At 38.9% G+C, this 15,784-nt stretch overlaps 1 protein-coding gene across 1 annotated transcript in view; it reads left to right on the forward strand.

The window, feature by feature from the left end:
* Positions 1 to 15,784, forward strand: part of LOC140230363 (uncharacterized) — a 42,331-nt gene that overhangs the window by 6,953 nt on the left and 19,594 nt on the right. The window contains exons 4-19 of the mRNA XM_072310511.1: positions 101 to 184; positions 884 to 981; positions 2,043 to 2,187; positions 2,975 to 3,088; positions 3,580 to 3,705; positions 5,102 to 5,269; positions 6,186 to 6,311; positions 6,776 to 6,943; positions 7,704 to 7,841; positions 8,642 to 8,803; positions 10,192 to 10,371; positions 11,302 to 11,381; positions 11,735 to 11,900; positions 13,052 to 13,260; positions 14,028 to 14,188; positions 15,181 to 15,303. Coding sequence (XP_072166612.1) covers positions 101 to 184; positions 884 to 981; positions 2,043 to 2,187; positions 2,975 to 3,088; positions 3,580 to 3,705; positions 5,102 to 5,269; positions 6,186 to 6,311; positions 6,776 to 6,943; positions 7,704 to 7,841; positions 8,642 to 8,803; positions 10,192 to 10,371; positions 11,302 to 11,381; positions 11,735 to 11,900; positions 13,052 to 13,260; positions 14,028 to 14,188; positions 15,181 to 15,303 — 2,248 coding nt within the window. The remainder of the gene's footprint in view (positions 1 to 100; positions 185 to 883; positions 982 to 2,042; positions 2,188 to 2,974; positions 3,089 to 3,579; positions 3,706 to 5,101; positions 5,270 to 6,185; positions 6,312 to 6,775; positions 6,944 to 7,703; positions 7,842 to 8,641; positions 8,804 to 10,191; positions 10,372 to 11,301; positions 11,382 to 11,734; positions 11,901 to 13,051; positions 13,261 to 14,027; positions 14,189 to 15,180; positions 15,304 to 15,784) is intronic.

Here is a 15,784-nt window from a genome sequence, read left to right on the forward strand (position 1 = left end):
AGTGAAGGAAATCCAATCCAATTCTTGTGTGATATCATGTAACACTGTGTATCATCCTCTTGTTTCATCAATGCCTGGTGCTGCATCCTCTCTGGCTCAGACTCAGACGGAGAGACTGTGCAGCAATGAGAGCATGCTGAATGACACTCACCACACCCTCTCCAACCTGTCTGCAACTAATGAGGTGAGGGTTCAAGGGTTCAAGGTTTTCCTTCCTGTGCAGTATATGTCCATAGAGGTCATAATGTTTCTCACTTTTTCATCAGACAGACATACTATTACTGTGGAGAGTTAATCTTTTTTCTCTTCTGGTTTTTGCCACTCCATGTTTTCATTCTTTGTAAAAAGATTTGATTCTTGTATTGCGTATCTTCAAATTAATGCAGATATAACCAAATTCTTTGTCTTAATTGAATAAATGCGTAGATTTGAAAAAAAAAAAACAGTTTTGCATTTTGATTTGTCAGATTATTTTGTTTTCTTCAAACAGCAACTAGAATCTCCATGTACCAGTGATACATAGAGTTTAGTTTACAATGTATAACAGCATGCTTCTGTAATACCCTCAGTAAAGTGATACTTCATAACATGAGACACGCAAGTCTACAAAGCCTGTAGTCTATCATGCATTGCTGTTTTTCAAATTACAAAAGACATTTTCATCTGGATTTCATCACCCAAATCTGAGATTTACACTTGCATTTGATTTCTCATTCATCTGAAGAATGCATGTAATGATGATAATCATCTCTCTCTCTCATCTATCGCTAAATCAATTGTCTCTCAGGCATTGCAAAAGAGATATAATATCTCATTCATCTGAAGAATGTATGCAATGGTATGGTCAGCTCTCTCGTCTCTCCCTAAATCAATTATCTCTCAGGCATTGCAAAAGAGAGTGGATGACCTTCAGAAGGAAAGAGACATGTCAGTCACAGACAAAATGGATTCCATCAGGAATCAAGACTTGCTTCAACAGAGGTTGGTACTACTTCGAGCTCAATCTCATCTTTTTCTGTTTCCAGCTCCTGAAAACTCAATTTCACTTTCTCATCATTCTCTGCAGCATTATGTACAAATTTGTATCTGTTGTTGTAACATGGTGTGTGAGGTAATACTTTTCCTGACTTCATAAATTCGAGGTCACAATTAATCCCTTCATGCAATTTGGTGACAGTGCTTTTGGGTTTATTTCTATTGCGATGCGAATGAGAGAAATTGTTTAAGCAATAATACAGCCACATGACAGTGATGATAAGTGTTATATTTCCAGATTAAATGATCTCATAATAGTGACCTAAACACAACTTGTTTTATCTTGTATCTAATTTTGTTCGACACTTGATTAATTTTGTCAGTTTTGTTTAACTATTTCAATTGCAAAAGCTACATTGCTGTGGTTTGGTGGGATGTCTTTTTATCATGATTTGTAATATTCATTGTTAGATTACTCTGCAAAATATTTGAAAGTCTTTTATATGTTAGATTTGTGTCTTAGATTAGCAACACAAGATTCAAGGTCCTGATTCTCTGTCACATTGACGAAATTTAAAATCTTTTTGATTGTTTATAGATTTGATGAATTTAACCAATTGAAGGGGTCGGTGCAATATAGTGCTAACCCAGACAATAGTCATTTTGAGATAATCGCTGTTGAATGTTTGGAAAGTCCATATATTGTACATTAATAAAACATGAATGCGTGCATTTTTCACCATCTTATTGGTTGAATTCAAATATGATATTTTCACAGAGGTTAGAGTGAAGGATAAGAATTATGAAAATGCATGTAACTCAATTTTGACAAAAGTGTGGGTTAGCACTATATTGCACCGACCCTTTCAATTTCATCCAACTTTCTCCAACCTAAGATATGCAATGAAATTCAGAGTTGGCAATTTAATGTCAGGTTGATTATTTCTGCAGTAAAGCCCCCCGCCCTGGATTTAATGGGTTATCTGTGAATACAAAGTGCCACTTTTCTCCCCCCCCCCCCCCACACCACCCCCAATGACTTTCTTCGTACGATTTCATCCCACCAGGATGGGGGAACTGGAGCAGGAGCTGAAGAGTCTGCGGCTGGCCCACTCAGCCCTGCAGACAGAGAACCGGAAGCGGGAGTCCCTGGTAGACCAGACCTCAAGGGCCATGATGCTGCTGGAAGAGGAGAACAAGACATTCCAGCAGGTGAGCTGCTAGCTTGCCTTCCAGTCTCAAGACACAATATATAGTTTGTTTCTAGCTTTTTAGATACCAGGGATCCGTTTCATGAAGTCATCACATAAAAGTCTTTTCATGAATCTCAGAATGGCCAAAGTTGCTCATATGTAGCCAGGAAAGAGGGGAGACTCTCATAGAGAGGGAGACTCCATTTCACGAAGTCTCCCACAAGTATGTCCTAGGAGCGAAAAGTCTCTCATAAGACTTTCATGAAATGGACCCCAGGTGTTGTTAATACACTGTAAAACCAGCAATTTTTGCAAGCATGAAACATTCATGATATGGAAAAGTAAAATGTATTCTATAGTTTTTGTCTAAACAGTGCATTGAATGCCAGTTGCCAAAGCATGAAAGTTTCATGTCACCAAAAAGGCCATCAGCTCCAGTTTATGAAAGTTTCATGCTGAGAATGTTTCTGGTTTCACAGTATAAATACTGTCTAACCTGTCACAGCAGACTTATCTCTGTCCAAGTGATTTACTGGTAGTTACAGCTGAAGTCTCCAATGTACGCTAATATAATTGTTCTTGTTCATGGCGACCTCTCATAGGCAACCTGCCAGAGACATTGGCTTTTCATTTTCCTATGAGTTGCCACAAAGAGAGATTTTGAATGAACAGTTTTATAAAAGTATCAAATAAAGGCTATTTACCAATTGTGTATGCATATCTGTTCTTCAACAAGAGTTGTATATAAATAATATCAAATACAAGGTATTTGAATTCCAAATTTCATCTGTGAAATTGTTTTTCAGACGAAAGAAACCATGCTGAAGGAAGCGATGGCCCTGCGAGAGTCCATCCAGATTGCCAAGACTAAGAATGAGAAGTTGGAAGTAGAAGTCAGGGAACTGGAGAAGTTGAATGAGGTGGGTTTGGAAAGTTCCTTCAAGTTATCCAGATGTTGATGAATTTGTGTTGCAGCATAATTAACTTTAAAAAAAGAAGGAAAAAAAAAAAGAAACATACATTGAAGATCAACACACTTGATGTTGAGAGCTCATAATGGATATGATATTGATATATGACATTGATATGCAGTCTCTCTAGAATACTTCTGAAATTTCACAGTATATAGCCTTGATTTATTTTACTTTGAAGCAGATTCTTTACTGTAGAGAAACCAGAAAAAATCAAACTAAGTGTAATAATTCGGGAGAGGAAACGGGACGAGTATACCGGCTTTTGTCACTCTTCTTCCACACTGAGTGGATTCTTAAAGTTAAAGGGCAAGCCCATAGAACTTCATCCCACTGTAAGTTAAGGACTGCACATGCATTGTATCTGGTCAGTGTACAAGAGTGAATAAATGAGTCCATGATTGGATGAATTGATCAATGCATTCCCTGGGTGATGACAGAGCCGAGAGATGCTGGCAGCGCGTAACACCGAGCTCAATGCGTACCTCATGGACGAGAGAAGACATGTGGCTGAGCTGGAGCACCATCTGGAGCTTGTCAAAGCTGACTTGATGAAGACTAGTGAGGTGAGAGGCATAATCCAACAATTAGCATTAACATAGTATTAGAAAGATCAAGAAGGGAGGAATAAAATGGTGCAAAGATTGTTGATATAGATATTGTTTCTTTATATTGATAGTAATATTGAAATCAAGTGCTCCTTGATTCTGAGGTTTACAACAACTTTGACTTAGAAGCCTAACACTAACTGTGAAGCATGAAGCTACTGTATTTGTATTTGGTTTAGTCATCATATGATTTTCCACGTACTCGGTGGAAAGTTCTGTAAGTAATTCCGCCTTCAGGTCTGACTGAACCTAACCCTGGAATTTAAGATTGATAAATTGCCTTTCATACTGCTTGTTCCTGTTTGCACTTCAGCAATAACTTCTTTTCAGTTCAAGCCATGTGACCTGTTGCAGTAAGTCAGCAATTTCAGTATAAGTCAGGAATTTAGTAAAGACATGAAGGGGACTACTAAACACTATAGCAGATTAAAGGTAGTGGATACCTTTTACAGACCTCCCAAAATGCAGCAAAACATTAAATATGAACCTCAGGGGACTTGTTTAGGCCACTGCTGAGAAATTTGAAAGTCAACAGTTATCTACAATTTGAATAATGCACAAAACTCAACTACTCAGTAGTTCTGTGTGTCAGCCACACTTAAGCCTTTTTGTTGCAGTCTTCTGTATTTTTTTTTATCTATAAACACAAATCTAAAAGTATAAGAGCTGATGTAATAACATATAGAGTGTGTGGCAAGAATGTATATAGAAATGTTTGTAAGTTTTGATGAACTTTCTTCACAAAATATACATGATGACACACATGCAGTGCATGGGTCTGCAAAGGTAGCCTAGTAATGTACTAGAATTTACGGTGAGCCCCGAAAAAAATTCAACTCAAAATCTAACAGTCAATAAAAATGTACTAAATGTTACCTTCCACTTTCAATACTTTATGGGAGTTTCTAAAATGATACTCTCTTCAACATACCACTGTATTTATACAACTCTTCATTTAAGGCATGCAAATGGGATTCCCTACCTTTAAAGGAGCTGTTCTTGTGATTGGAAACCATGTGAGATGCAGTGCACATAACCAGTAGTTTCCCAGAGAGTAATGTTGATGTCATGCCCATATGATAACAACTTCAAAGAATGCTAGAGAAAACTTACATTGGTTGGGAAAAGATTATATCATAACAAAAACTAAAGCTTCAACCATCCTAGCCCGTCAAATATGAAGGTCGGTTGAAGCTTTTAATTAACTATTGTTGTGATAAACTTTACAGAGACAGATTAAAACCGGTAGAAAGTGTACCTGGGTGATAGCTCTGTAGTTTCTATCAATGGAATGGCTCGAGGATTGTCACATGGCTAATCCAAGGTGCCCTCTCTCCTTCCTCTCCACCCCAAGGAACGGGAGGTGTTCCAGAACAGGGCCATACAGCTGGAGGATAAGTGCTCTGACCTCAACGCCCGCTGCGTCAGCTCGGCCGCCTCCAAGGAGAGGTTGATGCAGGAGAAGCTGGACCTCCAGCAAGCTCTCAACCAGACCACTCATGAGAAAGAAGACATCATCAAGGTACGACAGGGAGTGGCAGACAAGTACTGATCTGACTCAAGCTCTGTTTCACTCTCCCCCTTCTCTTTCTCATTCTTTTTCTGTCTTTGTCTGTCTATCCTCTTTCTTTTCCTCCCTTTCTGTTAGTCTCTTTCTCAGTCGGTGGAAAGCTTTTATTTTTTGTTGTTCACATTGGAAGTTTATTCTTCAGTGTTCCATTGTTGACACATGTACCTTATTTTTTTCCTTAGCATCCTTCGTTGTAGCTTGATCAACTTTTACACACATTATTCAAAATTTAGTATTGTGATATTAACAGTTGCATTTCATAGCTGGGGCGACAAGACCGTGTATCTGCAAATTTCAAATGTTCAGGAGAGCAAAAACACATGCCAGCCAATGCACTCTATCAAATGGGATAACCTTTTCTTTGACATGCCATGGGGCTTCATTTTGGGGGAGAGACAGCTAGGATTTGGACAGGACATCACGTAACTGATTATCTGACTATTAATCCAAAAAGCCATTTTCACCAAAATTTGAGATTCAACTCAGCGATGATATATTATCCATCCATGTCTGAAAATAGCTGTAACATTTAAACAGATGTGTAGTTTAGTTAGGTGAGATTGTCTTTGCGGTATTCTGCACAGATTCTGCACATGAATGTCAAGGTGTTGGGTTGATGAGGTTGATGAGGTTTTCATGTCAAAATCTTAGGGGCACAAATGTTACTTTATGTTTTCTTACCAAGGAGTGTGAGGTACAACTTTGTTACATACTCTCTGGTTGTACTCCTAAACTCTAAAGTTGTGCTGCCCTTCATATGAGTGCCAGTAAGTCTCATTCAAACCTAAAACAGGGTACTGAAATTGATGGCCAGTGTGCCCTTAATGTTGTGCATCTGCTGATTGACTGTGTCTGTTGTCCCCTTCAGGTCAAGCAGGATATTGATGGTCAGTTGACACAAGCCCAGCTGGCTGTCACCCAGCATAAACTCATGGTGGATAAGAAAGAGGAGGAGTTGGAGAAACTAGAGGAGGAACTGAATGCCACTAAGAAGGTTAGCCATCTAAATCCGCTTCAACATTTCTTACAGGCCATAACTTGCCTCAATATTTCATTTAACATTTGCTGATGTGCAGATGAGGGAATACCAAGCACACTTTTCTATATGATTAATTTGTGTGTGAATAGATACAGAGATGCCAGCTGTTATGCTTTTTGCAGCATTTTGCATGATTTTTTACCAAAAGTATTTCAGGTTTCATGAAAAATACATTTTTCCACATTATATTACTACCCATGTCTATTGCAGGAAAGGTAAAATACTGTATTTTCACAAATAAATACACCTTTTTACTCTCAGAATACTGAAATGCCTTTTACAAGGCTTGTGTCTCTGTAGATACTGCCAGTTACAGGTTGTAATTTTCATTTTTAATGTAAATTGACTATTATGTAAATGAGAACATGGTTTTAGGAGTCAAAAGAATGACTGAATCTCCGATATGATTCATGGTGTAGGTGAGTGAGGTGCTGTCCACAGAGCTCTCACTGCTGAAGACGAACCAGGAGCGCTTACAGGAGGAACTGAAGAACACAGGAGCTGACAAACGCTCCATCGCCCAGCAGCAGGCCTACTGGGAGGGGGAGGCCAGGAGAATCGCTGGGGAGAGGGACACCCTGACCAAGGTAAGTGGTCTGCTTCTCTTCTCTGGATTGGCTCCATTACTTTGTGTGTTGTTGAGAAAGGTAACTGAAAGGCAGAAACAATGAGACATGTTCATAGGTTCTCCTGAGTAGGTAGTAACAATTTCTTTTGCTTATCTTCCATAAAGAAGCATCACAAGGCAATTAAAAGAAGGTCAAGTATCTTTTAGTGCAGCTGAGTGTGGAGCCCTTCATGGTCAATGGGTAGTTATAGCATTTTTCTCTGAATATCTTTATTGTTTGATGGAATAATTTGTGATCATTATTGCCTACAGGCATGCTGTGAGAGAAGGGTTTGTTGTCACAGCCTATGTAGAAAATTTCTCCTTTGAAATCTCACTGAGTGAATGTAGTTAATCTCAATTCAAGGTCTTTGACTGTTCACACAGCCCACTGTAATTGAGTTTAGTATCTACTGAGATGCACCACTTCAGTGTTGCAAATCATAGCCGCAGACTTGACTCATGCAATGGAAGATATGACCCTGTTGAAGATAACCTACAAAGATTAAGTTCTCTGGTTATATTCCAGTGTCTCATTTGACGCAGTGTCTCCTGGTAGATTCACATATGAAATATATATTTCTCAAACTTATAAGGACATACATTCTGTATAAATCAAACAAGATGTGCAAGCACCTGTTGGATAGGCCAATAGAAAGGCAGCATAATGTGTTATTATTGCAAATGACTATTCAGTCATTTACTGGAGCACACCCCTGTGATGTGATTTATCCCACCAGGCTATTGAGCAGCTAAAGGCAGACTTTCATAGGGAGAAAGAACAGTATGAGGAACAGCTGCAGTCTGTGAGAGAGAGTGCCAGGGAGGCACGCAGTGAGAAGACCAAGTCATCTGCAAAGGCCCAGGAACTAGAGACGGTGAGTTAGTGTTTGATTAGCATGGAATCGATCATGGACTTGATCGTTACCTGATTGATAGGAGGCCCACAAAGATTACATACAATTAGTTGGGATGAATCAGTAATACTTTAACTCTACTGAATCTTTAAAAATTGAAATGCCTCCATTTCCTTAGATATGTTTAGCAGCTGACAAATCCCCTGATAAATGAGACTTTTGGTAATTATCCTGTCCCCCTGTGCTTTATGTAGCCATACCTATCTGTGAATTGTGTATGAGTGATTTCTCTGAAGTGTGCTTCTGTAAGATCAACCATGAACAGTTGGATGAATAAATGAAAGAAAGCATGAATTGAGGGTTGGATGAATGGATGAGTGACTGGATGGACAGATGAATGGATAAATGGATACATGAATTAATGAACAGATGCATGAATGGATGGATTGAAGAATGAGTGAGTGAATGAATGAATGAATGGATGGATGAATGAATGAATGGGCATATGGATAGGTGAATGAATGGATAAATTACTGGATGGATGGATGAGTGAATGAAGAAATAAATGGATGGATGAATGGATGAGGGAATTAATAAAACAATGAATGGATAGATGGAGGGATTAAGGAACGGACAAAAGAATGGATTTCAGAATGTATTGAGTGAACAGATGAATGAATTGATGAATTATTGATGAATTAATGCATAAGTGAGTGAATGAATGAATGAATGAATGAATGAATCGAGGGATGGATGATTTGGTCAATGGATGAAGGATGTACTGATTGATTATGTTGCATCCCTCTTCTCGCATCCCTCAGATGCTTCACCGTGCCAACGAGGACCTGAAGGATGCCACCCTGAAGCAGCAAAAGGAGGAGGAGGAGTGGAAGTCCTCCTGTGATCGCCTCTCCAGCAGTCTGACTCTCAAGGAGAAGGAATCCGTCTCGCTCAAGGACAAGCTCAGGGAAGCCAATGAACAGGTGGGTGCTGTAACCAGAGTTGCATGTCATCATCATCATCATCATCATCATCATCATCATCATCATCATCATCATCATCATCATCATCATCATCAGGTTTTGATTTAGGTTGATAGTGGGGATGGCCAGATTTGCCTCACTCTAACAACAACTGCTCTCTTACCTTTTCACTATCTTGCCCAATTTGGGGTGTCTTCCTTCTTCAAACCAACATTCCTAAGCTCAGCCGCCTTCTCTCTTCCATGTTTTCTTTGATTTTCCTTGCTTTTGTGGCTCGTTCAATTTAAACTCCAGCACTTTCCTCAGAACATGATTGTCATAGCTCCCCAACACATGCCTGTACATGACACTTTAGAAAAACCAATCCAACGTTATGACATACTAAGAAATGGGCATTACTTTATCATGATTGTATAGCACTTTCAATTTCAGTGCTAATATGTAGGTGAGAATAATGGAATTAGAGTAAGGATAAGAATATGTTTCTGTCTTTGATTATTTCCCTCCCACAACCATTGCCAAAGATGTGCTTACGTTGTTATTTCAATTATTTTTGTTTGTACAGTAATTATACCCGCTGATTAGTTCATGCAGAAGTACAAAACACATCCTAATTTTCACGCTGTTAGTCGAAAAGGATATTGAAACATTCTGCTAATGACCTACTTGTATACTGATGTTTCTATTAGTAGTATTCTTCAATCAAGCGATGTACACATTTTTGTGAAATTGAACAATTTCTTCCTTTGCAGATGATCAGAAATTAACACACACACAAAAGCAAACATGAGTTGTTTTCAAATAAATGGCATTACTTACTGATAGAAACAGAAATATGCCAGTTGGGAGCAATATAACTGTATAGCATGAAAATATCCCATTCCTGATCATTTCCTCATTGAGATGAAATTGTATCATTCATCCTTTGATAAATCAAATGTTCTTCCGTAGAAAAACTTGATGTGCTCCTTGCTATGGTTGTGTTGAGAATGAATGTCAATAGATAATGAATGAATGAATTAATTAATGAATGAATGACTGATGAATGAATGAATGAATGCATGAAATAATGAATGAATTACTGATGAATGATGAATGAATGCATGAAATAATGAATGAATTAATGATGAATGCATGAAAGAATGAATGTATGAATGAATGAATTAATCATGAATGATGAATGAATGAAAGAATGAATGAATGAAAGAATGAATGAATGAATGAAAGAATGAATGAATGAATGAAAGAATGAATTAATTAATTAATGATGAATGAATGAAAGAATGAATGAATGAATGATGAATGCCAATGAATGATTGATGAATGAATGATTGTCAATGCCAATGGACACTTACAGTGTTATACGTGCTTCTTCCACCACCTGCCAGATATCGGTGCTGAAATCAGAGATGCAGTCCCTGCAGGCCTCCCTGGAGGAGCTCGCCATGGTGAGGGAGACAGCCCAGGAGCTGGAGGAGGAGAACAAACGGCTGGCCAAGGAGCATGGCGAGGACCAGCAGGTCATCCAACTCCTGGAGATGCAGAAGTCCATCTTGTCCAAGAACCAGGTCAGCATCAGGCCTATAGACAAAAAATTGTATTGTGTGTACATTTGACTTTTTTGTGAACCTTGGTTTTTAGCAAAATTTACAAAAGTTTCATGCATGCAAAAGAATTCTAGTTTTGTAGCACTGTTCTTAGTACAGGACTAGGTAAAAGCCTACACCAGCGCTATAACCAGTTTGGAGAAAGGCCTGCGCTGTTTTGACATTCAGTTTACTGAAAAGCCTAGACTGGTCGTATTACCCTATCTGCTATTTACTTACACCTTTTCCCACTCATTTTTACTACAGTCAACGGATTCAGTATATTGCTTTTCTTTCATTTGTTTAATAAGTCTGTTACACACATTTATCATGCTTGCAGATAAAACTAAATGAGAACTCCAATATCATTCAAACTGTGACTGCAGGTTACACATATCAAGTGATGTCATGCAAAACCACAGTTCACAGTCGAATGCAAGGAAGGCAGCATAAGATAAAATCTAGGAAGTTGTTTTCTGATTGCAAAACCTGGGCACCATTTTTATGAAAGTTGTCAGCCCTGACATGTTGTCAGTCTCTGACATTGTCAGTAAAATATACTTGTTTTTGATTGGCTGAGAAGCTCTGGTCACTGACTGTTACTATGGTGATTGTCAGAGACTGACAACTTTCATGAAATGGTGGCCTGGATGTTAAATGATTTTCAATATATTAACATGATATACTGATGACAGCTGCAATCAACAGTGTGGCTGTGTTGGCTTTGCGGTCGAATGAAGTGCCCAAAACGAGGTCAGCTACAGACTGTATTTAATCTGTTGAGGACGAGTCCTGAGTATTCTCGGGGAAGTGTCTATGGGAAATGCTTTTTTAGCAAAAGCAGCCTATTCTCAAAGGGTTAATGTGTATATCCATGTGGAACATTCAGTTGATTCTGTTTGTGATTTACAGACGACTGGTGTCCCCAAGCAAGCTGCCGAGAAGCTACAAGCTGAGATTGATCATCTCAAGGCAGAGCTTGGTCTATCAGAGTAAGTATTGTGCAGAAAGCCCTGACTAGAAGACTCAGTGTTCACTTTGACTTGGAAGTGACTAATGATAGCATTATGGATTCCCATTTCTTGTGGAGTGTGTTATCTATGATGCCAATATTCTCCAAGAAGATACTGGTCTGTCCATGCAGGCCATGCCCATAACCTCTATGAAATGAGCCATGTGTTCTGCTGAAATTTCACTGGTTAATTGTAATCATATCACTGTAAAGTGGACAGTGTCATAATTTCCTGATTTTCCTTGCATGCCACTATTTTGTTGTTTTTTCTTAAATGATGACTAATGATTCTAAACTAAAGTTTCGCCACACATGCCTCTTTCTTCTCCTCAGAGACAAGATAGCAGAGCTGAAGGAGGAGCTGGCTCGCGAGAGGACTCCAGGAGGATACCGGTCTGCCAGGGCCACGCCCGTAGCCTTTGAGAGCAGGGTGGACCATGAGGAGCACATCAAGAACCTCAAGGAGATGAATAAACTCCTCCAAGAAAAGATCTCAAAGGTGAAGCGGGTTTCCTCATCAGCAAGCTTGAAGGGCGCATCAAATCATTTGTGTGAAACGCTGAATGATATATTTGCTAAAGTTGGCTGAACATATGTGACCGTGCACCTCAAAACGAACATAAAGTCGCACACACTGATTTTGCGTGAGGACTGAAAACAAGTGAAATGGGTCAACCTAGCCAAAATGGACTTTTTCATATTTTCTGAAAGAGCAGGTCTTCTTTTACATTATGTTAAAATTTGGTATCATAAAACGGGCAGAAAAGTGTGTTTTTTTAGCAGTTTATCTCGAACATTTTTGATAGAATAGTGTGATTAGGTGTGTCTTCAGAATCCCTTTTTCATTTCTGAAAAACCTTGTCCACACTCTTCACTTTCAACTCTAATAACTTTTGCAAGGATAGTGCTACTGCTTTGAAAGTTGGCATTAATTATGGACAGAATGTGTTCATGAGACATGCTTATTTTCAGTTTAATCTGATAATCCCTTCATTGTTGTTACTCCAGTGGTTTACTTCCTGTTTTTTGTCCCATTCATCGCACAGCCAGCACGGTTTGGTAAAGATTAAGCGCTTGAATAGACACTGTACTTCAGAGCCTCTTTTCTCAGTTCACACTTTTTCTGAGGTTGTGCTTTCTTTCCAATATTTAGATAGGTTAGGAGAGTCCATTTGATTTGAGTTATACATCATTTTAAAGCTTAAAGTCTGCTCTTTCAGAATATGGTCTTAACTAAAAATTCATGTCTGGCGACTTTTTGTTTGTTTTGAGGTGCACTGTCACATATGGATAACTGGTCACATGTATTACCTCCGCAGAAGGTTATTGACTCTACAAGAGGTATCACCATTGAAAAATGTTTGCATCATTGCAATGTATTCCTTGCAGATGTTGTTAATTTTGTTATCAGTATCAGGAATAAATTCATTCTGATTTGAGTTGTGATGAGTTGAAGAGGTGAGAATACTGTACAGTGTTTGTATATGTGTTGGAGCACTAATTCACAAATGTCGACTGAAAAATTCAAGACAATATTTTGAAATTATGTACTGAGAAATTGCATGTTCCAAGATGAGTGCATAGCATACAATAGATTTACCGTAATTGTCTTGTATTGCGTATATTTTCTTATTTGATATCCATTCCTAGCTTGAGGAGAACTCCGCTCAACTCACTATGCGTGCTAGGATGGCCGATGATGCAGAGGTCAAAGGTCGTGAACTGGAGGAGCAGGTCAGATCCATAGGTGACCTCAATAACATGCTCAGTGAGAAGGTCAGCAGGCTTGAGAGGGAAAACGCCGAGCTTCGCATCAGAACGCCTAAAGAGGAATGGGTGCCAAAGTTTAACTACGACACGTGAGTGTCTTTGTGGACATCAGATCTACTTAAAACTCTCAGACTTAATTGAGGGGATATTTGCATTTGTGCATGTGTGTGTAGGCCTACGTGCAAAGATGTTAGCGATTCAGTGAAACAATACTTTATAAGGATCAGAACGTTTAAGCAATATACTGTAAAAAAAAATGGAATTTTTTGCACAAGTAATTTTCACGATCAGCCAGGTAAAATGAATTTTATGTATTTCTTACATTATTAGTGGAAAAATTCACGAAATCAAAGAGATGAACTACTATAACATGAGAAGTAAAAATATTCACAAGCTTCTATTTTTTATTCTAGAGTTTCATGTCGTGCAAAATCTGCAAAAATGTTAACACTTGCAGTATAAGAATGCACTTGATTGCATAGAATGTCACCCTGAAAAAAACATGGCCACATGTACACTAATGTATCCGAGGGATCAATATTATGCACGTGTCTTTACCACCTGAACTACGAGTGTGTACTGCATTGATTCTTATTGATGATGTGTGCAATTCAAGCTTTAGTTTAAAACAGATAAAGAATGTTATAGAGCACGCAACTTGTGTTCCTTTTTTCTGTCCTCCTGTGGTGGGTCTATTCTTCGATGAGTTGACCCGGTCTCTTTCTGCCCCTCCTAACCCCCTCCTCCCTCCCACCCCCTCTCGCTCTCATCTCAGTGTGTATATCACCAGCACAAATAATGATATGAGTGTATCTCTTTTCACCCCTTACCCTTATCATCATTCTGTGTACTACAGCATAGAGAAGGACAAGATCAAGCTGGAGGCGGACTATGAGATTTTGAAGGCGGAGTACACGGAGCTGGAGAACAGACATCAGAAGTTTCTTCAGGACCACCTGGCGAGGACTGTGGATGCATCAGGTCTCAAGCTGTCACTTAGCAACCTGGACAGACGAGGTGAGCTAGCAGAGGAGAGTACTTCTCAGGATGAAAATTGTATGGAGGGAGACAAGTTATTAGCTTTATTCTTCTGTTTTAATGACCAGATTCTGATGAAAAAGATACAATGCAAGGAGTCAGCATGCTCCGATCCATGACTGTGAGCATTGAATAGAAAGTGAAGAAAGTAGGCAGCAATTTGAGTAAAGGAAAAGAGCATATTTGGTAAACATGAGCAAAGATTAATCTATATATCAACAGGGTTTTTATCATTGTAGGACAGATCTAAAAAAAAACATGGTCTATGTTTGAATACTGTGCTAAGAATAGACTCTGATTGTGTAGATGTCTTACTTTATGACTAGTGCAACCATGAGATACTGTAGTTGTAATTACTTTTGTGTGATTAAATTTTCATGCTGAGCAGCTCAAAACTATTCAAGTGTTCTAAAATTTGCATTGTGCAATTGCTTAATCGTATATTTTCCACCAATTCACACACACACACACAAAAAAAAGAATTTGGTTTGACATTTCCATGCATGAAAATCAGAATGTAGCTGTGCAACATGTATACCGCTGTGCACTCATCATGCCTCAGCTCTAGACAATCTTGCATTACACAAGTACACACAAACAATCCATTTGAATGTACAGCGTAGAGCATGCTCAGAAAGCTACTAGCATACACACATGTGCCCAGATGAACACTAGGACACATACAAACACATACTGTAAATGTCAGTAATTTGGCGTGATTAATTTTTCGTGCTAATTGGCTCAAAAATGTATTCGTGGGTTGTTGAATTTGCACTGCGCAATTGTCAACCCATTCACAATGTGCGAAAAATATTGTAAAGATATTTTCATGGTTTTAGAATTTGCGCTAGCCTGAAGTAGCGTGAAATACACGAAAATAAATGTATTGCAAAAAATTCTGCATTTACAGTATACACACCGTGTTGTAAGATCAGACACATGACTCTTCCTCTTTTCTCTCTTCCTCACAGAGGAGATCAACGAGCTGAGGAAACTGCGTCAAGACAACGACTCCCTGGAGAGACAGGTGGATGTCCTCAAGGGTCAGAGTGTGCTGGCAGAGAACGGCAAGAAGAGAGCCGAGGACCGCTTGCGTAAGACCCTCCGATTTCACTTCTCCTCCTAAACTTGGGTGGCTTGCGGTGATGGGTGGCTGGTTATCGGTGGTTGGTTCCTATTAACCCCATTTACACATCATGGCTAGGGTGACAAGACCTCGTATCTACAAAATGTCAGATGTTCAGGAAAGCAAAAAAAACATGGCAGCTGAAGCACTATGATATCAAGTGGGGTACCCTCTCCTCTGACAGGCCATGGTGGCTTCATTTTGGGGGTAAGACAGTTAAGATTTGGACAGGATATCACTTAATTGATTATTTGACCATTAATCCAAAAAAAGTCATTTTCACCAAAATTTGACATACAAGGTCTTGTCACCTTGGTGACGATATATAAAAAGCATATTTTTCACATGCACCTCCATCAAGTAGTTTAAAGAGTGTACATATTGTAGTTCTCCTGCACGATCAACACAACTTTCCACAATATGTAACATGTAGACCGTTTTTAAACATG

Source organism: Diadema setosum, chromosome 7 (assembly GCF_964275005.1).
Source record: "Diadema setosum chromosome 7, eeDiaSeto1, whole genome shotgun sequence".
Lineage (NCBI taxonomy): Eukaryota > Metazoa > Echinodermata > Echinoidea > Diadematoida > Diadematidae > Diadema > Diadema setosum.